This window comes from Coloeus monedula, assembly GCF_965178545.1.
Source record: "Coloeus monedula genome assembly, chromosome: 11".
NCBI lineage: Eukaryota > Metazoa > Chordata > Aves > Passeriformes > Corvidae > Coloeus > Coloeus monedula.
The window spans coordinates 16950150-16976141 of NC_138791.1; the positions used below are offsets into that span (position 1 = coordinate 16950150).

General features: G+C 41.1%; 1 protein-coding gene across 1 annotated transcript in view; it reads right to left on the bottom strand.

Moving 5' to 3' along the window:
- Positions 1-414: 414 nt before the first annotated feature.
- Positions 415-25992, bottom strand: part of MDFIC2 (MyoD family inhibitor domain containing 2) — a gene marked incomplete at both ends in the record, with an annotated part of 43460 nt that continues 17882 nt past the window's right edge. Inside the window, 3 exons of the mRNA XM_082288711.1 lie at positions 415-674; positions 4249-4470; positions 9416-9484. Of these exons, the coding sequence (XP_082144837.1) occupies positions 415-674; positions 4249-4470; positions 9416-9484 (551 nt within the window). The remainder of the gene's footprint in view (positions 675-4248; positions 4471-9415; positions 9485-25992) is intronic.

A 25992-nucleotide genomic window follows, 5' to 3' on the forward strand; every position in this document is an offset into this window, starting at 1 on the left:
TGTTTAGGTATGAATCCATTAGGAAGATGAACTAATATATATATCAGTCCTAAAATAATATCCTAATTTGTTCTGTGTTTATGAATGGGGAAATCCGTGTTTAAAGGAATTAAAGGTTTATAAAAGCCTTGGATTTACAGCAGCTAAAGCAGCGAGCACGCTTGGCACTTAGGAATTCTGTTGTCATCTATGGCAGAGAAGACCCTTTTTTGTCCTTTATTGGCTTCAGCAGTTTGTGATATCATGCCACCAGAATGGTACAGATATAGAGACCTCCAGGGAGGGAGCAGCAAGATGCACATAGTCCTCATTGGCAAAACCTCTGGTTATGATTAATATTTAAAAAAAAAAAACCCAAAACCTCCTTTGTAATTTGTCAGGTAGTTTTGAGGAATTTTGTCAATTATTTTCCTATTAGCGATAGCAGACTTCCGAAATCTCCATGGCGAGTTCCAGGCACTCCCCAGTCTCGTGGCAGGACTCAAAGAGGCTGCAATCAATGTCACAGTCACAGTTGCAGTCGTTGTTGCCGTGGTCTTCGTCGGAGGTCTGGTAATATCTATTGGATGGACAACAGGTATCTGTCAGCCAATGTTCACAGGTATCAGGCAGCATTATAAGAAAGTCCCAAAATTGGCAGAACAAGCAGGCCAGGATAAGTGTTGCGCATTCATCTAAGAGAAAGGAAAAGCAGGGAGATGTAAGAACAAGGGTGAGCTGAGATTACCCAGTTTTAGGCCAGTGTAGCTACACAGAAGTGAGAGGGGTGGGCTAAAAATACACTGATGATAACTACTTCTATAGAGACAAGTGAAAAGTTTATTTTCTATTTTGTTTGCTCTGGAAAAGCAACAGCTGCATGAAAATAATTTGAATGAAAATATTCTGTGGCAGTGACATCCAGAAGAACAAGCCCTTTAAACCAAATTTTATCTTCTCATGCTCGGACAGCAAGGAGACTGGAGAGGCACAAGGACCTGGGAGGGGACACAGCCAGGACAGCTGACCCTAACTGGCCAGAGGGATATTGCAGACCATATGGCATCAATTTAAATTAGGGAGAAAACAAGCATGAGTTTCTGCTTGAAAACTGACTGGGCATCAGTTGGTGAGTGGTGAGCAATTGCAATGTTTGTGTATTCTAATTATTTTATCACTATTATTATTATTATTATTATTATTATTATTATTATTATTTTCTTACTTTTCTGTCCTATTAAACTGTATTTATCTCAATCCATGAGATTTCTTCCTTTTACCCTTCTGACTCCCCCATTCTGCAGAGGGGCAGTGAGTGAGGGGTTGCATGGGGCTGGGTTGCTGCCCAGGATTAAACCACGATGCCAGCACAGGTGACGCTGCAGTTTATTTTCATTTTCACAAGAGTTTACACTAAAAATGTTTAATGACCACCAAGGACAGGAAGGGAGAGCAGGTCTGGAGAAGAGCATTCAGAGAGGGCAGTGTGCTGGTCGAGTCTCAGCTCAGGGTCCTGCCAACTACCCACTAAATGTGGTTCTCATTTTTTTGTTCACAAATGTCAATTTTTCAAAGGAGTCAAAAGTTTGGAAAATAGATCATGTGGGATGTGTGTCTGGAGCCAGTGAATATTCCTGAAAACTTGGTCACCATGACTAAAACTCTGTGCTATGTTTGTGCCCTCCAAAAATCAACTAATTAACTCCCCATCCCTCAGCCTCCAGCATCTGGGGAGGCTGCTCGGGTGCAGCAGGTGTGAGATTCCAACTGTGTGAATCCAGTTGGAGCACAGACCCAGACCTTTCCTTTTTTTTTTTTCCCTTCTTGTTTTTGGAAAGGAAAAATGCCTTCAACAATATGAATGTCTTTTCATTGGTTCTTTCAGGAAAGCATATGGTTATAACCACATTTCTTGCCCTAGGATGACTAACTGTGAACTCATTCAACTGCATTGGTTCTGTTGTGGCATTTTCTATCTCACGTAACATTAAGTTCACTGCCAGGAAGTTTCCAGAATTATGCTCTTATGCTCTTTTTTTTTTTTTTTTTTTAGAAAGCTTTCTTGATGAAAAACAAAATTAAAAAAAAAAAAAAACATTCCAGCTTCTTTATTAAAAAGAAAAAAACAACGGCAGTTAAAGCAGGTAGCAAGAATAAATAGCATATGATTGAACTTCTTTCTAAGTGGCATATCATCACCAATGTTATCAATTTTAATACTTATTTAAATATGTCAAGATCTATTTAGGTTCAGACAAGCACAACTAACTTCTAAGTCAGTTCTGTTGAATAAGAATGACTAGATTTCAGTGATACTTAGTAAATTCATTCTTATATTTTTTTCTAGCTAAATGAACTGAAATAATTATAAAATTGAAACATTTAATAAGGTGACACCACTGCATTTAATTGTATGAAATTTACAGTGTAGAAAATGTAATCATTTTATCCAGTAGTCCTTGGTGTAATTAAGACAATTCTTTTTACATCTCTTATGTTTTTGAAATTTCCTTCCTATACATAGATGTGAGAGACAGAATTCAAAATTATGTCTTAATTAAGGATTTGGCAATTTTTTTTCTCCCTCTCCAAAGATCCATTTTTTTAATAACAGGGTTTTTTTTTTTTGAATGTGTTAACCATAATGGTGCTTATGTAATCTGGAAAGAATAGATATGATTCGTAGGGCTTCATCCAGGAAAGAGAGCACACAAAAAGCACAAGATTTTAATAATAAAGTAATGTTTTAGCACCGACTCTGTGATGTGCAGTAAAGATGCTTTTAAATTCCCATCAGAGCACACACCATGAACTGTGATAATGGATGTAACACATTTCAAAAAATCTGCATGCGTGAGGCTTTTTGGTCCTGTTTTAAGTGGGGTAATGTATATAAATAATAGATATTAGCAATTAGACATCCATTCCTATGCATTCATTTATATATTTGAAAATAAATTAGCCACAAACTGCATAAAAGAAGATGCAATCTCTTGTTTTCCCCTCTGTTTTCCCTGCTGTTTGCCAAACGGCTTTACAGTGTTTATCTCAGTGAGAACAATGACCTCAACTCTTGTTCTCTACATTAGTAGATTAATTAGCACAAAAGAAGAATTTATAATAATTTTTCTAGCATGCCTCATCTCTAATCTTTCCTGCTCTTGTTTGCTGGCATCTGCCCACACAGATGAGGCTCAGAATAACCCTGGTCCAAAGCTTGCTGGAGACTTGGTGGTCATCCTTGGAGAAACCAATGAGTTTTGGATTTGCTCTTGTCTGAGCACAGGGAACAAAATAATCACCAATTTCCTCATCTATTGCTCTTCCTTCAGAGGTTCTCCAAGCACCAGCAAACAGGATTTGGCCTCGTCTATGTGGAATAAGCAGTAAGTTGTCAGAGTGGAGTGAGCTGAGTATGCAGTGACAACCACAAATCTGGCTTCCTTTGGTTTTCTTGGCTTCTATCCAGCCCTTAACATTATTAATTAAGCACAGATTGGGGTTTTTTTTTGTTGTTAATTTCCTTCATGTTCAGCTTTTTTAAGGAGTATGAAATCTGTTATTTGCATCACATGGTACACACCTGTGTGCCAGTAACGGTTGAGATAGTCCTCAAACTCACAAACAGGGAGTATCTGGACAAGAGGACAAGTCCCCTAAATAAAATAAATACTTCAGATCCTTCCTTGAAATTAAGTGTATTCCAATAGATATATCAGAGACATCCCTTTTATGAGGATCAGTGACACAATAGAGATGTTAAGGATTCCTGCAGAACATGGCACTTTATTGTGTTGATCTGTATTTAGAAATGCTCAATTTAGGAATTGTTAAATGATATGCACGATAGATGCCAGCTCCATCGGATATAACACACCAATCCATTATTGTGAAAGGCACTCAAAAGAAACTTCTAAAATGCTTCACAGAGCCTTTTTTCAACATCCACTGGAATAAGCAGGAATAGCATTTATCTGACACTGACTCTGGTGCCTCTGTGCAAACACTCATTACTAAAGTACAAATGCTCTGTGGCACAATAGGCTCTAAGCTCCTCTTCTATGACTTTAATATCACTGACAATTTAAGATCATCTTCTAGAAATTCTCATCTATCACACAAATGTCTGCAGGGCAACTTAACATTGCTTTTGGCGATGTTCTTGAACCTCCTGTTCAACATTTAATTTCGAGTTGGTTATACATAGTTCTTTTGCAGTGGGCATTATTTAGAAATCAGCTCAAATGTGATCTGTTTTATAAAACATACCATCACTGTCTCTCTGATGTACTGATGCATCATCTTCAATGTAAGTGAATTCTCTGCATTTCTCCAGGGAAGCAATGGATGATCTGCTTGCATCTGACAATTTCTTCTCATTTTTGGTACCCTTTGATGAAGCGTCTGTGATGCTGAATTCTGCGACAGAACTCATAACAATACCTTTCATAGGCTTTTCATCTGTGTGTTTTTCATTTGTAAGCTGGTTATCTGGTGGGATTAGGGAAAAAAAAGACTGTGATACCAAGGCAGAGATCTGAAAGAATAACATATGCAGAATTTTCAAACCAACAGTTGTTTACTTCCAAGGCCTAACCCTTCATACCTAGTGATTTCAGTCCCTTTACAGAGGCTTATTCATAGTAAAGATATTTGTGACTTTGCCTTCTAAGGTTTTCTCTCAAACCCAGAGGACTCAGAGGCTAAGTAATAATTCACTTCCAGTTCGTGGGATTAGGTTTGGAAAGAAAACAGAACTATTGCCTCAGTTGACATTGATTTTGAGTTTGATATCCTAACTTCAATTTGTGATATAAAAGAAGGCAAAACAATTATCTTGTTATTTTTCAGCTGCAACTTTGTGTCCCTAAATTAACAGCCAACAATGTGCACGTGGGCGGTATCTGGATGCAGATGTGCCAGCTCACCGTGGCTCATAATCGTGTAGCAAAGAAAGCCAGATGGTCTCTGTTTAGCATCCAGATTCCTTATTTCATAACTTCATCCCCACTTACGTTGTTGGCCTGGAAGTCAACTAGGAGATGGGATACTTCACATGCTGTCAGCGTGCCAGAGAGGCAGCTCAAAAACCAGAGGGAGAGCTTAATTTTAAGCCCCAACTACGGGAAAGGTTAAGAAGAGTTCTGAGTTCAATTTATTCCTGAAGAACTTCTCAGGCACAGATAAACACGGGTTGATATATAGTTTCACTCACTCTCTGAAGTGATCAAGAGGCCAAGAAACACAGTCATTCTCTCCATGGCAGGGATGATAAAACCTCATCAGTTCTTATCTACAGCTGATTAACTCCTGCACCTCACATCAAGCACAGCCTCACTTTTTATCTTACTTAAATCTTGTGATATGCTTGCTCTTGAGCTATATACAGAAAATCAATCTTTACAAACACCTCAGTTTTGCAAATGCTACTTTCTGAGAAGATCAGTAAGTAAGTGCTCTAAAGTGGTTTGTTTACACTCAGCTGCAAGGAGCCTGAAGAGAGACCCTGCACATCTCTTGGGTTTTAGGTACCTTTGACTTCTGATGTATATTAAAGAAAAGCCAAGGAAAGGCTCACAGAGAGTGAAACCTTGATGAGACTGTAGTTGTTCCCCCAGTATCCTTGCGGCCGAGAGGAGGAAATGTGGATGGGATGGATGGATTGCAGGGTAAGTGAAAAAACAGGGGAACCATAAGGCCTGAAGAGGGGGGAAGCAAGGATTTGAGGGCTAAGTGGCATCTGGCACAAGCCCATTGAAGGCTACTGAAGTGGTGAGGGGTCTGGAAGACCTCCTGTGTGAGCAGAGGCTGAGGTAGCTGGGCTTGGTTGGCCTGGAGGAGGAGGCAAAGAAGGGTGCTGGATGCTGTGCTCCCCTCCAGAGCCAGGGTGACGGAGAAGCCACACCCCAACTCCTCCCAGCAGTGCGCAGAGGAAAAAGGAGGGCACAGTCAGAAGCTGCAGCAAGGGCAGCTGGAGCTGCCTAGGGAATGAATTCCTCATCATGGGAGGTGTAAAGCACCAGAGCAGACCCCAGCAAGGCTGTGGTTGTGTGAAGAGCTCAGCTGGGCATGGACCCCAGCAACCTGCTCTTACTGCAGGTTTCTGACAGAGGCCCAACAATGTGATTCTAGAAGTCCCTTCCAAGCTAATCTTTCTGTGATTTCTATGACTCAATTTACTTACAGAATGAGTGAGCAATTCATTCAAATTTCTGCTCGTAGTAGGGTCTCATGCCATTTTAGATAATTTTTACCTGGCGAAATATGTAGAAGCAGAAAATCTGGGTAGAGGTTAGTAGAGTAAGACCTTGGGATAAAGTAAGCATAAAAACTAGGCTATCATTTTCATTTTAAATCACTGCTTTAAAGTTGTGTGGCAAAGGTATTGCCTTGATTTTGAAGTCTTAATGACAACAAAGTCTACTGTGATGGAAATGTGGAGTTTCCTGTCCTGGAGAGTTTACAGGTTGGCCTTGGGCAGGGAGTGAACGATGGGATGGAGGCAGTAAGAGAGAAGTGGCACAGAGAGGAGTCTCAGAAACCTATAACTGTCAGGTTTTGTGAGCATTAAGATAAAGGAAAGCCTCAGGTGAGATGGGAAGGGCAGAAGAGGCAGTGGCTCTACTGGGTGTGACCCAGCAGTGCAAAGCACAGCAATTCTCCCCTGAGGTTGTACCTTTGGTCAGAGGAAATCAGCATCCTGGGCTATGCATGTCTGGGTTTGCCCATCTGTGATGATTTATTGATGGTTTTCCCCCCAGAATAAGCAAATAAAGGGGTTTTTTTCCCTCTCTGACTTCTTGGCCAGCCTCTTCAATCCAGAATGTGAAAACTCATGTATTTTGGATGTCCTTACTTGTACAGTAATGACTGTTTTCCAATGTTTACAAATCAATGACATTCCACAAATTTGCCTGCACTTCCATTCAATAACAAACCATCTCCAGGAAAAGTTGTGCTAATTGAAGCAGCAGGGCTCAGGAGGAAGCGATGTCCTGCTTATGCATTAGATTTATTGGATAATAATTTATTTCTGAGTCCAAAAAACACAAGCCTCAGCTTTTATTCAGGTGCCAATATTACAAATGGATCCTGTGTGTCCACACTGAGAGCTATCCCCAGGCTGGGCCTTTGGATACACATGGATCTGATCGAAAGGCTTAGGCAACAATAACTATTATTTTCCACTTTCAAAATCTGCCCAAAAATCTGAACTAGACATATTGTTAATTAACAATATATCTGTTGAGTTCCCCAATTCTGCAACAATACAATGGCCCACTGAATGCCTTTAAGCATTCAAGAGCGAGACTGCAAAAAGTCTGACAGAAGTAATCAGTAAATGCCAGACTAACATTTACTGTATCCACCGACTTCTACTATTCATACTTTGAGTCAATTTTTATTCTTGAAGTGCCGTTGAAGAGAAATCAAAACCAGAAATAGAAAGGCATAGACATAACCTGAATTTTTCAATACAGCACCATCAAACAAAAGGGTAACAAAAGCTGTCACTCAGGGACTCTTCTGTTTGTTAAAGCATACTACATCTTGGAAAATACAGTACATTTTAGTGTCAGACTCTTAGTTTGAAAAGCTCCCTTTCAGTAATGTTATACTTGTCTTGTACAGCTAGATCAAGTCTTCATGCAATCACTGTAACAAGCAACTTGCTATGACAAGCGAGATCCTTGCTTCCAGAAAACACTGCAGGAGAGGCTAAAGCAGTGTACAATTATAGGTCTCCATTTCATTTTTATGCAATTACCTTCATTTCAGCTGTGGGTCCATCTACATTATGTCTTTTATCAATTTAATGTTTGCACAAAGTGTCTGAAGAAATAAAGATTGTGCTAGACCAGCAGAAAAAAAAAAAAAAAAAGGTGGTTAGCACTTTTTTTTTTCTATTATAGTTTGTTGCTGGGTGGAACAGCAGTAGTTTGAGAGTTTGGAACAAATAGATGTAGCCAAATAGGCTTTAAAAATATATTACATACCACTGATACTATTTATGATTACTGTTAAATGACAATATAAAAAGAAAACTAAATTACAATTAGAGATGGGAAGAGGGTCAAACTTTCCAACTCTCTTTTAAGAGCCTGTATTCAACTTCAGATGTCCACATATGTCTGTGTTTTTAACATATAGAAATCAACCACTGAAGTGAACTTGAAGGGAAAAATAAGTGTATCATGATGAAGAAATCTCAGATTATTCAGTGTTAGACTGTTAGGCAGAGGCTGCTAAAGGTACACCCCCACAATGTGCCATTTTTAAATAGTATGAAGTAGCAACTTTCTTCCTCACACGGGGAAGCTGGGACTCGCCTTGGCTGTTGCAGAAGAAGACTGGGATCGTTCACCCATGTTTGTATTAAAGATAGTCTCAATACTCACATGGAATTTCTTTTTTCTTTTTCTTTTTGGAGTTGGGTGATTCAGATGGCTGACTACAGTGTCTAAATTCATGAAAGCAGAAAGTAAATCACTTACTTTCCACTGATGCCAGCCCCAGATCCCTCTGGTTAATAGGGAGGAGCAGTGATACCAAGACTTGCATTTGCAGTATGTCCCCTGACCTCTGTTTCTCTTCATTGGCTTTAGGCACAAACCAGCATCTTGCAGTCCTGGAGAAGAGGAGTCTGCAGTTTCCCTGCATGCTTCTGAAATTAGATTTAATATAGAGGCATACAAGGGCTCTAAGTCTATTTTTGATAAAGAACAGAGGATTTTAGAGGTGCTCTGTTCTGCTGGACAGGGACTGCAGCAGTGCAGGTAATCCAAAGCAGCTCTTGGAGCAACTGTTTAGGGGGAGATGCCACTGAAAGAGAAGGAGAATTGAAAGGTCTCATCCACATCTTACAAGCAAAGGACGAGGGAGCCTGTGGCTCTACTTGACACTGGCATTTGTTCCAATCCATCCTGGCAATGGCCCTTTGTCTCACACCCCTGTGACAAGGAATCCCAAGGGTTAATGCTAAACTGTGTGGAAAACTGTAGCAGTTTAGGACCTGTAACTTTTTAATTTCCCCCGAGGCATCTTTGTGTATCAGTGCAGCGAAAGCACCAAAGAACGCCTGGCTGCTCCCCCTGCCATTTGCTATCCCATGCACTGCTCTTGCTACCTGTCTGTTTAATGTATCACATGCTCATCACTGAAAGAGCTGTGTGCCATGTCCTTTCAGTCTTGAGATGACACAGGCAGAGCCACATCAGACCTGATGGATGATAACTTGTACATATAAAGGCTTGCTCTGAACTCACTTGGTTTGAAAGGACTCACAGAACAATGAAACACAAACCTCAGGGTTTGATGGCAGTGCTTCAAAAAAGCAGAAGTAAAAAGAAAAACAAAACACTTTTTCTTGCTAGTTTAAAGGATATAATTCTCTACCAGGGAGGCAGTATCTGCATGCACGGGGCCAGCAGCTTACCTGGATGGTCCTCACTGCTTGATGTCACCCCAGGGAGGGCCAGCAGAGGCAGGGAGCTGGTGCGACGGTCTTGGTGGAGAAAAAAAAAACCAAAATTGAAGAGGGATAAATATCAAATAAATGTGGTTTGGCACAGCTATCACTCTCAGCCACTTAGTGACAGTCATTGACTTCAGCAGTTGTTGCTCTGAGGTCAAACAGAAGCAAGTGCGCTTCCTTGCAAAGGGAGGTTACATGGGATGGTGTGCTGTTTGTGTTACCCTCTGTCTCATAGCTGGAAAGGAAGTAAAAAATAAAACAAGTTGCTAAGAGAGAAAGTTTCACCTGAGAAGAGGTGAAGAGGACCACTGGCAAACACAGAAATTCAGGTAGGTACAGAAAATTTGAGCGCTGGGAGGTCTGAGATGTAATATGGGGCATCATCCATGCCCACAGACCCCAGAAACCTTAGATGAGGTTCCCAAGTCATTAACAAAGGAGGAGAGAGGAAATTTAGGAAATTTCAGCCCAAACTCCAACCTTCATGGCCTGGCAGTCTTGGTGGACAAGATGCCCAAGGTCCCCGTGGTGGCAAGCCCAGGCCCCCACATGGAGCAATGCTCCTCCACCTTGGCTGTGCCTGCTAGGCCCTTCACTCCATGCCTAAGGCCTGGGCTTAAATCTTCTTTCCTCCTCTCTCTAAGTGTCAGGGGGGGAAAGCAGGAGGGGGTGTGGGACTATCCCAGCAGTGAGTGCAGCAGATGGAGCAAAATCCATGGGAACTGCTGTTGCCCACATGGGAGAGGCTGGAGGGAGCGTGGGCGCCACGGCCCATCAGAAGGGAGCTGCTCTAGACCAATATATCACAGGGGCTTTCAGAGATTCGTGCCCATTACATTCTGCTGAGCTCAGGCATAAGGATGCAGGGGATTTAGAGACTGTTTATTTTTGTCATAAGGAAACAGGAAATAGTACACAAGGCTATAAATATATCCCGGGCTTCAGATGACATCATGAACTCGTGCAAGTGCTTCACTGCTGATTTACGATGATGGACTGGTAATTCACAGGAGCTTTGGGTTTACTTTATTTTGCTGTTGCAGTAACAAAGCTAATGGTGCAATCCCGGGAGGGGGTATTTTATCAATAGTGTATTTTTGACCTCATTGCATACATTTTAACTTCATGAATTAGTGACCCAGCTAACTGTAAAGCCTTCTATAGGCTTATTATAAATCTATCACAGGACTGGCAAAAACTTTTGGCCCAGATCCTAAGCTCTGACAGGCATGTGTTGATGGACTGCATAGCAAGCACTTCCACTAATATTTCTCACTAATTATACCATATATTAAGAAAAAATGAATGAAGCCAATGTTTATATGCCGCTTTAACTGCTTTTCATACAAGAAAGAAACACAATCCCTAATAAATTTTCACCTTCAACATTTCTATTCATTATAATTTTTGCCATGATGAATGAAGTTAGAACTGGAGAGGGAGGGGGTTCATCTTGAAATCTGTTCAGTGAATGACTGAATTTACTTCCCTTCCCCGACTTGTGTCGAGGAAGGAGGGAACAGATGGACACAGGAAGAAGAGGGAGGCGAGTGCGGAACGAAGGAGATGGGTGAGGAACAGATGGAGTCAGGAGAAAGTGAAGAGGAGAGTCAGCAAGGATGGTAGAAAAGTTTTCCACTTGACCTTGAGTTGGAATGAAGATCTGCAGGCGGCATGGGGCAGCTAGATTTTTGGGATGCATCCTTTTTTCTCTCCATGGCACTTATGCTGTAAGGTCTTGTGGGCCATCCCAGCAGCCCAGTCCATCCCAGGGGACCTACAGAGCCAGGACTTGGATTTTCCCTAGGGGTCACCTGCTGCAGAAGGGCACCTGCACTGTGTTCAAGTCCCATAATGGTAATAGAAGGGGAGAATTGTGTGCCAGCACAGGAATAAAAATGGGTTGGGATGTCGTAATTCTCTCAGGCATCCCAGCCAAGCCAGAAATTGGAGTTTATAATTTTGAAGAGGTGTACTACACCCAGTTTGTTAGGATCTAATGGCCAAAATACTCAGAGTAATTTATGATTTTACCTGCTTAAAGCAAGACATTTGAGATGGCCTGATTTTCAGAATAGGCTGAGCATCTGCGTTTTGAGGTGTATTGAATTATATATCCCAAATCACTACTAAGTCCTGGAAAATCTTGATTGTATTCTTAATTCTGTTAAATTGCCTGCGTATACTCCATTGGTTCTGGCTTTGCTAGCTGAAGAATGGAAGAGGTGAAAGCTAAATATTGGCCATGTGTGTCATTCCCTTTGAAGAAAATGGGAGCCATGTGCACTCACCTAACAGCAATGTTTGGCCCCAACTATGATTTCACAGCTGGGCCCTAACTTCAGGAATGCCAAAGCACTAAATGACTCAATTGGAGTAATCTGATCAATGCTGTATTTTCACTGTGGATTTAAATTGCACACACAGCAAGAGCAGAGTTGGTTTTCTTCTCTCTCAAAATCACTTTTCTCTGCAGATTTGATAGCATAAATATGAAGTATTGCTCTCATCACACAAATAAGTGAAATGGCAGAAAACGTATGTCAAATAAAATGCACAACATTACGTCCTTTTTGCTTTTTGGAGGCTGTTTTAAGAAAACGGCTTCATTAATTTTGACTGAATAAAAGGTTCCTTTAAGGGATTTCAATAGGTGACATGAAAAATGCTAATACGAATGATCAAGACAATGGAGGTTAAAACTGTTTTGAAAATATGTTTCTTTTATAGATCTCGGCTGTTGGAAGAGTTACAGAATAAATATACGGTAGTGCTGACATTCAGTGCTGTTTCATCTTAGCAAAGAGTTTTTAATAAAGAAAATTCTTTTCAAGGAATGCTTTCTGCAGCCAGTCTTCAAAAAGAGGTTTTCCCCCATCCTAGTTTAATAAAATTAAAGTAATTTATGTCATATTGATATGTCGATATGTTTTTCAATAAACTTTTTCACAGAGTTTTTTTTTTAAATTCTCTTCACTTTAAAAATTATAATTATATGTCTTCCTCCCACTTTGAAAATGGCACAAGGTGCTCATTTGCAGAGCTCTACTGTTCAAATCTTCACTGAGAATAGAAATGTCATGACTCAGTTAACAATGCTTTATTATTCACATTGATCTTTTTTTATAGTGTTCTTTATCTCAAAAACATTGTAAATCAGATATCTTCCTCCCACTCTTTTGTTCATTTGCAAATTTTTATTATTCTAGTTTAAAAAAGCAATGGAGTGTCAAGAGTCAGTGTATATTGTTTATGTTCTTTTTTGCTTTAAAATTACTTTTAACTATAAAAAGTAAGATGTATAGCAGGGAAAAAAAAAAGCTGGATTTAAGGATGCTTAAAAAAGAATTGAAGGGATCAGTGTGAATTTTATGCTGCTCTCTTACACCTTGGAGTTGTAACAACTTTGCAAGAAGGGGGACCAAACACTTTATGAAAAGGTTTTTATGTGCTAAGTCCGAAGTCCCTGTTGCATCAGACATCATCATCTATGTTAAAGGCTGGACATAATTCATGCCCTAAATGACCACAACAGCAAAATCCACAGTGGGTTTTTGTTCACTGGGTGGTTTGCAGGGCCTGCCCAGAGCCCTCCCTGTCCATCGCTCTCTTGGCGAGAGGTCCTTGGGAGCCCTAGGCTGATAAGCGCCGAGATAAATCACTGAATTTTCGCAGGAACCTCACAGCTTTGGTATCAAGTGTTAACTGCAGCAGAAACACAACCTCAGCTGGTCAACAGGCAAGGCAATCCCTGAAACCCAAGGGGCTGGATGTGGGATACAGCTGTGCATCCTTCAGGAGAGCCTTATCTGAGCCCCCAGGACTTGTTCGTAGATTGGATCTCCTAAATTTTCCTTCACCCACTGTTTTCTTTCCCTATCACATTTTTCTTTAGGTCCGTATTTCGGTCCTGGTGGTTGTGCCTTTATGAAATGGCTTCCATGAGATAAATCTATTACAGGAATTGGGGTTAGTCCAGGGAGCCGCAGGATCTCATGGTATTTCACATGCTTCTTGCTGTTAGGTCGTGTTTTTTATGTTTTGCCTGTTTTGAATTTTATGATCACAGCATCCTGGCACCCTGTTGTTATTCCAGCATGTCTTGAAAGAGAATCATCCTCTCTGGGAGTCACTGAGATGGAGTGGCTATACCTGAAGTTGTATTTAAGCCCCACACTGGATTTTTTGGTTTTATGGAATTATGGAGTGGTTTGGGTTGGAAGGGACTGAAAGCCCAGCTAGTTCCAACCAGCCACCATGGGCAGGGACACTTTTCACTGGACCAGGTTGCTCCAAGCCCTGTGGAACCTGGCCTTGAACACCCCAGGGATGGGGAGGAACTTGTGTGGTGGCCCTATTATATGAAACAGCCCTAAGAAATGTTGTAAAGAAAGCTAAAGTCTGCTTTCCAAGTTCTTTTGTTTCTTGTTTAAGACTGCACTCTGCTGATATTTGCTAAAAGGGATAATTAAAAAAACTCAGAACAAGTCACAAACTGAACTTGAACTGAAAACACACAGCCCTGTCCTTCCCCCTCCAAGTGAAGGGCTTAGCAATGTTTGTTTTTATTAATGTCAGTAGGCCACCCCAGTCACCATATGGCTGTGCCAGCCCCTGTCCTCTTCCCTGGGCTGGGATTTGGGATGCACAACACCACACAGTTCCCCTGAGGCTACCCTCTGATGGGGCTGCCTGCACATCCCACGGGTGCTGGAGCAGGTCCATCCCAGTGCTCATGGGCAGCTGCTTGTTGTTTTGCAGGGTTAACTCAAACCTCTCAAATTCTCTTTATTCCTCACTGCACAGTGTGAAACTGGAGGTTTTGATGCATTGTCTCATCTGAATTGACTTTGTTGTTTTCAAAGCAAAGAAAAAACAAACATTACTATTGTTGTTGTTGTTGTTGTTGTTGCCTCGATTTCCCTGCTGCATTAATTCACTCTTCCTTCCTCTCATGGTTAACGACTCCCCCCACAATGAGGTTAAGGTTGTCTGTCGATATGATCAAGTTCCAGAAACAAAATCCTAACCAGAGCAGAGTAGCCAGAAGTGGACGGGGCTTTATTTAATACCCTGGTACAGTACCTAAGGGTAGGTCACACCCATGGACATCCTTGTGTAATTGTTCACTCTTTAGCTGGGGAAATTTATAGGTAATGTAAAACAGAAAATGCTGAGTTTATTACAACAGATTTTTTTTTCCATGTAAAACTCTGTGTCATTAAATTTGGAAAGCACTTAAAATTCTCAGTTTTATTTTTGGTAAGCACTATATATTGAAAAGTGAAAATATCAGAGGGATCTCTAGGCAGAATTTGTGAACTTTCCAATGAAAAGACAGCACAGTGTCTTCCTTTCATGTCCCAAGGTCCTTGACAACTGTGCCACTCTCTGAATGGCACTGAAGTTATGTTTATTCTCGAAGAGTTTATTCCCAAAGCAGGCATTACACACAGTTATGGTCACAAAGATATCCCTGGATGGCATTAATGCCAGAGCAGCTCCAAGACTGTCAGCATTTTCATTTGGTGGGGGGAAACACCAACAAACCCATCTATATTAACACCATCAAACCCATATATATTCTTAAAATACATTCAAACACTTTAAACGCTGTGAAATAGAACTGCAAATCACAGAAGATGCAGCATTTCTCACTGATAGTCCTCAGAGCTGTACTAGTGGTAAATTGACTCATGATAATATATGACTACAACCCTGAATGTCTTCTAATAAGGTATAAAAGTTTTTCTTTGATTTGAACCCAATGGTGAGTGGTAATCTGCGAGAGTCTTACATCTTCTATGAGACTTTCCTAGCAAACACTTCCATTTGTTTCTCTCTTGCCTGCATGCCACGCTGGAACACAACTGGGAGCTGGACTTGCAGACTGTAATAAACATTATTAATCTTATTGCCATCTGAGCACCTCCCCAGGTGTTGCAGAACAGCCTGTGCTGGACCATGCTGGAAAACCATTTATTTATCTTCGCAAGGGCTTGATCCTGTATCACCAGATGTCAAAGAAAACAATTCCAGGGAGCTCAGATCAGGCTCCAAATCAGCCTCCAATATGGTGACCATCTCTGGGTGTCTTCTCTCTTTTCCTCAGAAAAAGCCATAGACAAAGCAATTAGGAATATCTGAAGCAGAAGATGTATCATGCTGTGCATCTTTTCACAAATCCTTTTTTTAACCTGCACTGAAGATGCAGAACATCTATTCTGGGGGCAGACAGATGACATCCACTGTTACTTATGTATGTAATAAGTACTCTTAAAACAGTGTAGTCTTGCCGGCTCTGGCAAAGGCAAACATGGTAAGTGTTCTGCTCACAGCATTAAACACACTTCTCTCACTGTGCAGTGGAAGAATGTGTTTAAACTCGCAGTCTATCACTATTCCTGGATAGTGTAGGAGAGTCAGGAACACTCAAGATGTCTTTTCCTGTGTATATTAACTTGTTCTGAAAAAAATAGAGTTCTTAGAAAACACGAATCTAATGGCAGAAGAAAGTTTCCTTCATGATTGTGCTACAAAGGTTTCCGAACAGCTGCTTGTTCCTTTGGGTGCATGAAATATGAGGTTCAGCCTGCTCAGAAGTGCAAACACGTAATTTCTTCTCACCGTGGCACCTTCACTGCGGTCATTTCCACCTGGCTTTGTGGTGCTGGCAAGCTCAGTAGTAACACAATGTCTCCATTGTGTGAGCTTTTGGAGGAGAGCTGGAGAGCTCCACAACCCTGGGGAGATGCCCAGAGCTGTCTGTCCTGCTTCACCAGGAGCTGCATTCACAAGGAGTTTTGTTAGTCTGATGTGGGCAGTTGAACACCAGAGTTTCAGGTGTTGTTGGACAGTAACACTGCTCCCACCTGTCTGTGCACCATGCACAAGGATTGAAGGGTTGTTGGGCAACCTTTAGCAGGCTGGGCTTACCAAGGACCTCGGAGTGGCACCCCTTGTCCACCCCACTCGGGGCAGCCCAGGCACAGGGGCAGGTGAGAGCCCAACCCTCTCCTCAACACTCCCTGACATCAAAACCATGACTGAAATTTTGCACAAGGCTCAGGTGTACAACGCCTTCCAAGCGAGGGGGTCACAGCCCAGGCCCTGAGAGGAAGAAGTGGGTGTCAAAGAAATGGAAGAGGTATCACTGTTTTAACACAGATTAGGCAAAATCTAACCCCCATTAATCCTTCAGATCAGGGCCACTGGTTTGTTCTTTTTTCAATCTGTTCTGTATTCAAAGCAAGTACAGTTTTTTCTGTCGCTATACCGCTATTGTTAACAACTATAAATGTATTAAAAACACAGGGGCATTTTAGTATGTGTATTGTGCATAAGAAATATTGTTACATGACAAGCTCCAATTGCCAAGTGAAAAGAGGTTTTATTGAAGGAAATAGCAGTAGCAAACAGTGAACTATGCAGAATAATGGTAATTGTTCCTTTAACATTGGCAGCGCGCGTTCACTTAATATGACTGCTCCTCTGTCTCTGCCTCATCCAGACCCAGAGGACCTGTTAGACAAGCAGGCAGCCACCTCTCTCTGGGATCAAGCTGTCAATGCAAACTTGCTTTCTTTCTGTTTCTCCGAGCTAAGCTATACCCCCAGAGCTCCTGAAGCTTTTCCTGAGTGAAAGCTTTAAAAAAGCTCCATTCTAAATTACATCACACGAGCTGTTCTCTTCAGACTGACAGAACAAAAGCAGGAGGGGGGGAAAATGCCAAAAGTACCATCTGAATCACTTGAGTTGCACAGGATGATTTACCTCTTCATGCTTTATCAGAGCAGGCGAACATCTTGACCTTGCCTACCAAAGCCTCATCAGTGTCCTCTAAGCAGCAGAGAAAGTTTGCATCATGTGTGTTTCCAGTACAAGCAGAATCATAGAATGGTTTGGGTTGGAGGAGACATTAAAGAACCTCCTGTTCCAAGCCCCCTGCCATGGGCAGGGACACATTCCACTAGATCAGGCTGCTCAGAGTTCCATCCAGCCTGGTCTTGAACATTTCCAGGGATGGGGTATTCACAACTTCTCTGGGTAACCAGTGCCAGTGCCTTGCTGTCTTCTCTGTAAAGAATTTCTTCCTAATATCTAGTCTAAACCTACTCTGCTTCAGATATAAGACATTCTCCCTAGTCTATCACTACATGCCTTTGTCAAAAGCCCCTTCCCAGCTCTCTTGTAGGCCCCCATCATGTACTGAAGCCATTGGGTTTAGGCTTTTTGGTTGCAACAACTGTGTCTTGGGTGCCCCATTAAGAAAGGTCCTAATGGGGCCATGGTGCTTTCTAAAATTTTTGGATGATGTGGTTTCTAACACAGCCAACTTATTGTCACTGGAAGAGCCCAGCCTGTGGGTGCTGCCCAGCCTGGTGTACTCATCCTTTAATCAGCAACACCCCAATTAATGGTCATGGTGAGGAGTACTGAGGGCCACTGCCAAATTCTGAAAGGTCTCTTGGGTTGGCTCCAGCTGGGACTCTCCAAATGCCATTTTCAGAAGTAATTGGAGCAGATAAGCATTACCCACTTCTGGAGTGGATGGGTAGAAAGCAGATAAATTGGCATATCTTCCCATTCTAAAGGCTTTCAGATGGTGTTAATTGGTATGAGAAGCCTCAGTTAGGAAAACATCCTCAGCTGGGAGGGGAGAGGGCCACAGGCCTTGCTTCTCCTTTAGCAGATAAATAGAGGAAAAAGGGCAAACAACATCTTGGCAGTTCTCCAGGTAATGTGCAGAATTAGTAGCCCCTGAAAGGAGGCATTTTGAGGGCTGTCTGATACCAAAGTAATCAACTGAGATCCTGCAAATGGGAACAAGCAGCCTTCGTGTGGCTCCTAAGCTGACCCTTTTGGGGTTCTTACTCAATTTTCATAAGAAAGAGCTTCTTCCCACGCTTTAAAGCTTCTAGGCTTAGCCCCCTGTGCAGCATTTCTGTGCTTGTTCTGTTGTTTTGAGTAAACCTTAAAATGTTTCTTTAGCATGATTAATGCAAAAAATAATCTTGATTTAAAAACGGGCTGTAGGCTGAAACAGATGAAAAGTATTAAGGAAATGCTCTTGCTTACATCCCCCAATGGAATTACACTAATGGAGCTAATTTTTTTGCATGGAAGGTGCCATGTCAGTGGTTGAAATGCTGTGGTTCCATGCCCTATGTGCTATGGGGAGAAGGAGATGACAAGATGAAGCCTAAGTTTATAAGGGGCTGCCTAGTTTGAGAAAATAAGAACGTGAAAAGAAAGTTTCACTAAGTAGGAAAAGCTTCTCAGCTGGTGATGTGCCTTTGTTATCCCACATGGGTGTTCTGTGAACACCTCAAAACCGTATTGTTGTCAGAGGAAAGAGGAAAGTCAAGCTATGTCCCCTAACTGACTTCACAAGTATGTTAAAAATAACTCTTAATAGAAGTTAGGACATACCCCTTCTCTTTAATGATCTAGTTAGTGTCCTGTGGCCTCTCACTGAGATGATCTTGGAGGTGTTTTCCAACCAAAATGATTCTATAATTCTGTGTTTTCCCCAGGGAACACAGCAATTTTCATACCGTCAACACAACTTGTCTTACCCAAAGGGACAGAGACTGCTTGAGGATTCTGATTCACTGATGCAGCATTGAACCCTGAGCTTCTGAGTGAGTAAAGTTTGTCTTTTGCTGTTTTTTTTCGGTAGCATGTGTCTGAGTTTTCTTTATGCACCCGTGAGATGAGTCTGCCTCGATCCATGAGGGACCATCCCAATGCCTGTTAAAGGTGCTGGTAATGTTCAGCTGCAGGGCAAACCATATCAAGTGTTGTATCTGATTCCAAAACCACAATGAAAATCTTAATTATGCAAAATCTTTATTAAAATGATCACAACTGAGGCAACCATGGATAATGAACTGTATGCTTCATCACATCCCCGCTCCTACCAATGGTACAGATGAAGATGCTGGACTTCTTGAATGTAGTGGATTAAGTTATTAAACATAACCCTAGTCCAGCTTTCAAGGGCTTAGGATATGTTGAAAGTTCAAGTTTAGCTCACCCATCTTTATTTCCCTGTTTCAGCACAGCAATGCTTCCTACCTTTTTAGGTGTATTAGGCTTTTGCACTGCCTTTCACCACCATGGGCTTTGACAATCTCAAAATTGCTAACAGTGGCAAAGCTGAAAACTTGGTGGCTTCTGTAGCACTGTGCCTTTCTCCCCTGCTTGGAGGGGAAGATGTAGTCCTTATCTAAATGACTGAATACTTGGGTGGTCTTGTGATCCCAGTGGAAGTGGGATTTTGTGCCACACAGAGGTCACTAAAATAATGTTTTGCAGTTTCTTTGGTAAATCTTGATCTGAACACAAATTGTGAAAAACACTAGCCTATCTTGTAAATCTCAAGTTGTGCTTGTAATAGTGCTAACCAGTAGCGTGCTTTGTTATAAAATGAGGAAAATGTTATCTGGAAATAACATTCAGATAACAGGCAGGATGCCATGGTCCTATTCCCAGACTCAAATCCAGCATAGCTGGCCTTTCAGCAGGACAGCATTGCAGCTTCTTGTGGCTTGGGGACAAGTGTGCTTGTAGGCAAAGGCTCATGAGTCTCTGACACTCTGCCAAAAGCCAGACGTGGAGTCCCGGGGGAACTGTCTGTCTGAGAAGGGATTAATTTGCTTATGCCACCATGCAGACCACACTGCCCTCTGCTCCCACCCTGTTTGATTCACATCCTGGGCTGCTCTGTCTGGTACACTGCAGCCTTTGGGGGTGGACTGAGGGAATTACTTATTCCCATCTGGACTGAGGTCCAGAAAATTTGCTTAGAAATCTGTAGAAAACATTTCTCCCTTTTATTCTCCAAGAATGTGTAAGACAAGCTTTATGCTGTCTTTGAGCTTGCTAAAAAAGGAACAGAAATTCATGCCTTTTTCCATATGTTTATTTTGAGTTGCGATTCTTCTGGGAAGGGTGATTTGTTTGTCTTTCCATGACAAATGACAATGGTTTAAGTTGCATCTCTGCCAACATCTTTCTAAGTGGTTTCAAGTAGTTTACTTACAGGGATTATTTCATCTACCACAGAACATGAGGCAGCTCTGAGGTAGTGTCTAACTTGCACTGAACAAGACCATGGAAAGTTAGCTTAAGGCAGGAAATGTAAGGCTCAGTAGACAGTGGGATCACAAGAGCATGGAGTGATGGTTTGCAAGTGTGTTGCACTTAGAGAAAAAAGACATTATTTGACTTTTCCTCTCCTGATGGCACCAGGAAGACCAGGAAAGACTCGTAACGCTGGATGTGCCAACTGCTTAAATTCTGACCGTCCCTCAATGAGTGCTCGTGCTATTTAGCCCCCTATAAAGTGGGAATATGTAGTACCTAAGCATATGTGATTTGGTGCTCAAGTCATTGCTGTAAGTTAATACAGGCTTTGTAAATGTCATTGTCAATGTCTTGTGGTTGCCTTGTTGAGCTTCAGAAAGAATCTGAAATTTCTATTCAGCAAACTTCTCCAGCTCTCACAGCTTATGGTCATTCGTTATCTACAGCAGGAGGGTCAGACTTTGGAGACTGCAGCTTCTTCCCAGCCTGCAGGTTTCCTCCCCCTTCAAGTCTGTTTTTTGCTCTTGCCAGTACCCTGCCTTCTGTTTAAAAGCATTAGTAATACCAAATAAAGCTTAAGACGCTTGTTATAACAACTAAGTTGCTTCCTTTTTAATCAGAGCACATGCTTATGCCAGGTTTGGCATGAAGAATCTGTGTAAGTGTTTGGTTCAGGGCACAGTAAGCTGATCATTTGTTAGAAGTAGTGCATTACATATCATTTTGCTTTTAGTGGTACAATTTACTGGGAGATTGGTGCAAGCACTGGTAATATAATTTTTGCTTGGTTGGAGGTGGTTAAAACATAAAGAATGAAAAATAATTCTATTGCCATGTGTGCTGAATTGTGGTTTGGTAGCAGCAGTTGTCTGTAGCTAAGTGGCCATCAAAACCTTTCTTGGGGTGGCAATAAATTATAAAAAAATCTTCTGAAAAATATCAGTTTTCAAAGAGTAAAAGATGCAGCAATTATTGTGACACAGGTTTGCAGTCTGTTTCTGGTTATCTTTTTGGCTGGAGAGTTGGGTTTCTAATTGTAAGGTTAAGGAATCCTTTTTATCTATCTCTTGCCTCCTAATCCTATGCTAGACAGTATTGATTTCTGTGCCTTTTGTCTTCTAGGGAAGGAGACAATCTCTGGCTCATGCGAACATCTTGTTAGAGTCTGCTGAGGATTAGGGGGTGTGACAGTTTTCTTGCTGAGCCTTTTTATTGGGGATTTTTATGCCTGGTTTTCTGGGAGGTCTTTGAAATGTCTTTTATGTAGCAATCATTTCACTCTTTCTTTGTTGTCTCAAATGTTGAGGCTGTATTCTTCTCATCTGTTCCTGTTTATATTCCATACTAGCTGGTCATAACAGTTTAGCTTGAAACTATCATCACACCGTGTGCTTCTGAATCACAGGAGTGTTGCTAACTGCTCTAGGACAACTGCAAATTTGAGCTTTTTTTTTTTTTTTTTAGGGCATCTGAAGATTTAGCATGGTAGTTTAGTATGAAATACTGATAAAGAGGTTCCAGAAGAAAAACAGTCTGGGAGTTGGACTTTTCAGGCATCCTCAGCCAGGTATAGGCACTTGAAAATGCTCCTGCTCTAATGAGAGAGGTCCCCCTTAGGGTGGTGCTCATCATTCCAGCTCTGCCTCATAGGTATGATAGGTGTTCAGTCTGGCCTAAACTCCTGCAGAAATCAATGAAAGACAAGCCCATCCTGCTGGCAAATCACCTCACCTTGACTGAAGAGATTAAGCCTGGAAAAAACTGCTTTTTTGGAAGTCTGGTTTTGTCCCTACTCTCATCCCCTCCCCCTGCAGCTGGCTACAGATAATTATGCAGATGAGAACCCAAATTTCTCTGAAGTCAGATGATCCTGGCCAAAAGAAATGAGAGAAACTTAGGTTTTCATAAGTTTCTTCATCTCAGTTTCAGGGAGTAATGGGTTCAGTCAACGTACTTCAATACAAGTAAAGCAGTAGATTTTGCTTCCTAAAATTTTTATTAAATCAATGCTTCTATATCTTGAGTAGCTATCTTAAAACATATGGACTTAAAACATATGGACGGTATTTCTGACACTATGTAAGTTCAGGTACCAGCTGGGCAGATCCCAGATTTAAGGTTAGGCAAGGAGCCAGGGTTATGTAGCCTTGCTGATAATGAAGACATGAGAGACAGGTTTCTGGGACATTCACATAGGAAAACTGGTTGCATCACCTTCCCCTTTGATAAGGTTGAGGTAAAAATTTTGCTATTGTGACTTCATTACCAAAACTGAGTGACTGATGTGCACAAGATGCTGTTTCAAAATATTAATCTATCTCCCATTTATTTCACTAAACAGTGTATCATAGCTTTGTGGAGGAAGAAGCTACCTGCATACATGCTTATTTTTGCTGCAGTAAATACTTTCCTGAAAGCTGGTTTCCTCTTTTTCTTTCCCTACCCAAAATTTGCCCCATATAACAGCACTTCCACCTGCCTTTGCTTACTGCCTCTCTAGCCTAATTTTTAGTGTCGAAAGCCATATTTAATACAGTTCAATTTCACACATAACTGCAAACCCCATTCTTCCAGATATGACCTCAGTTTATTTTATATCACATGTCTTTTTGTTAAGGTATTTTATACATAGCATAATATGCAATGATACGGCACTGATGTTTATCAAAATTGTTTTACACTGTACTTATTTCTATTCCTGTCTTTTGGATCAAGTACAATACAGCTGCAGATTAATACCACCTTTTAAAATAGGTTTAATGTGTTTATTTTCTTACCACATTCGCTTCATCCACTGACTTGTTATATGGATTATCTTTAAAGTGAATCTTGGGGGACTATCAAAGGGCATTTATTTTCTATTGAAATAACAATTAAGATAACACTCAACTAATATAGTAATCAAATAAACCTGACAAATAACAAAAACTTTTTTAAAGCTGCAGAGGCATGCTAACAAATCTATTTGATCAATATATGGGATGTGAAAAAAGAGGAGACAAGATTGACTGATGAATAAAATGGAACTGACACAAATAGGCTGACAGCCAGTCGCAAGTCTCTTTAGGGCAAATGCAATTAACTTAGAATAATAGACTCAAATTTGATGGTTAGAAATGCATTTTTATTAACAATCACAGCCTGAATCATTATGCACTCTTATGAATAAAATTGTAGTTATACTGAAAGTCTGTGTATACATGTATGCATGTACGTACAAAAAAGCCTTGTTGAAGGAGAGCTTTATTTTTGTGACAGAATGGTTGTGTGGGATTTAAAATATAAAGCATACACAAGTATAAATCTAAATATTCAAACCAGTGATATAAAAATCACATATGTAGTGTGCTAGTATTAATGATAAAGGCAATAAGCATCAGTCCCAGGACTGCTTGTTCTTTTGGGATGTGAAATTGCAATCAGGGATTTACAGATTTCATTCTGAGGCAGAGAAGTCATTACTAGAAACATAAGCTCATTCTCTTTACTTTAATAGCTATTTTAAATCATTCATTTAGAAAATACATTAACTATTTATTGTATAGGCAATATTTCTATTGGCGTTTAATTTTCATGCTTTTTTATAATCCTTTTTAGCAAATTATTTTATTAAAAGAAGATTAGAATTAGCAAAAGGATTCTACCAATTTTTGAAAATGCTACTCTTGAAGAAGGATATTTCCCATTATTAACAGGTATGCAGTATTAAAACTTTAAAGGAAGGGAAGAGATTCAATTGCTAATGTGTCCTTTTTCTTTTGACCTTCATTGCAGTGGCTGATTGCTATTTGTAAATTGCTTTCAAAATTATTAATCTCATTTAATTTCTGAATAAATACATAAATCTTCTTTTTTTTCCCCCTCCCAAAAATCCTCAGGCTTTAGACATGAATAGAGCTTCCCATAGGATTTGTTATATGCAGACATCTCTTATTCGTGGGAAAAGAGAAAAAACACCACAATGCAGATAAACACGGTACTAAAAAATATAACATGAATATGAAACCATCATACTTGCAATGCTTAGTGCTTAAATATCTTGAGAAAAAGGTGGAATAGTAGGAAGTAAAACTGCATGGGAAATTGTTTAAATCCAGCGTTATCCAGGTTCATGTTCGTGGTGGGCTACTGGCTGGACAGGGACAGGAGAGCAGCAAGACATGATTCTCTGGTTGCCTACAGCATGAAAAACCTCACTCTGGTTCTCAGACAGCTCCTGGGGTTGCTGAGATGGATCCAAGCAGCATCCACGCTTGGTTTTCTCCACCTTGAAGGTGATTTTAAGTCTTCCCAATTCTCCAAAGTGAGAAGTGCTCAGACATACCGGGGAGGCAGAACACCTCCTGTCTGGTAGGGGAGAAGCTCATGGAAACCATTGAGAGCAGGGATGGTGTCTGGCTGGGGAACAGATTTTTCTGGTAAACACCTGGTGCCTGGGGAATTTGCCATTTTGGTTTTCTGCCTCTAATTAGCCTTAAAGTCATTACTGTGAGGAAAAAACTTCTTGGGAACTCCAACAGTTGCTGGAGATATTCCAGCCATTTCTTTCTCCCATAATCTATTCTAGATAGTCACAGCAGCCCACCACAACACTTTGTGAGCTGGCTTCTTGAATACCTGGCATTGCTTGTTCTTAGAGCTAAAATGGATGGATCTCATGTTGTTCTAGCACCACCAAACCTGGTGTGTGCCTAAAATGGCAATAATCCTGTCGATTCTGGCATAGTTGTTTTACTTTGACCCAGAAATCACCGCAAAATACTCCAAGACTTGGATTGCTGAAGATTTCTCACAGATCTGCATTTGGTGTGGAGGGAGTTTGAGTAGTCCAGCTTGTGTTATCTATTTAATGTCTCCTTCTTTGTAGACATATTGCAGGAGACTGATGGAAGAAAAGCTACTTTTTTGGATGCGTTGCTAGAAAAAGGAATGTTGTTTGACCACATTTACTTTACATTTTAAATGAGAAACAGGTCTTACTAAACTTTAGTAAGTCACTTTAGGTAAACAGACTAAGGAAGAAAGACCAGATGATCTCCTGATTTAGATGGGGCAGCTTCTTTAGAGTCTGTGTGCAACTACTTTGTGGAATTGGGGCTGTGGGCTCAGTTCTACCAGCTTGTTGGTTTTAAGCTACTGAAACACTGACTAACTTCACACAGTATGTCCTGGGGTGATGTTATGAAGCCTCATTATTCCTTAACTGTCTGCTCAATGCCCAAGGACACTGTTTCTTCAGGATGGACCCGGGGGCGGTGCCGGAGCCATGGACCCGCGGGGCGGTTGAACGGTTCAGCCCAAGGGCTCCAGGGTCTGGGCAGGGCTCGGGAGGGAGTGCACCGAGAGCACTGTGCTGCTTTTCTGGGTTTCCTTTGTGTTCCAGCTAGCTGGGAAAAGGTTCTTCGGGTTTTTCTCTTGTTCTTTTTTCCCCTTCCTTCCCCTTGCCT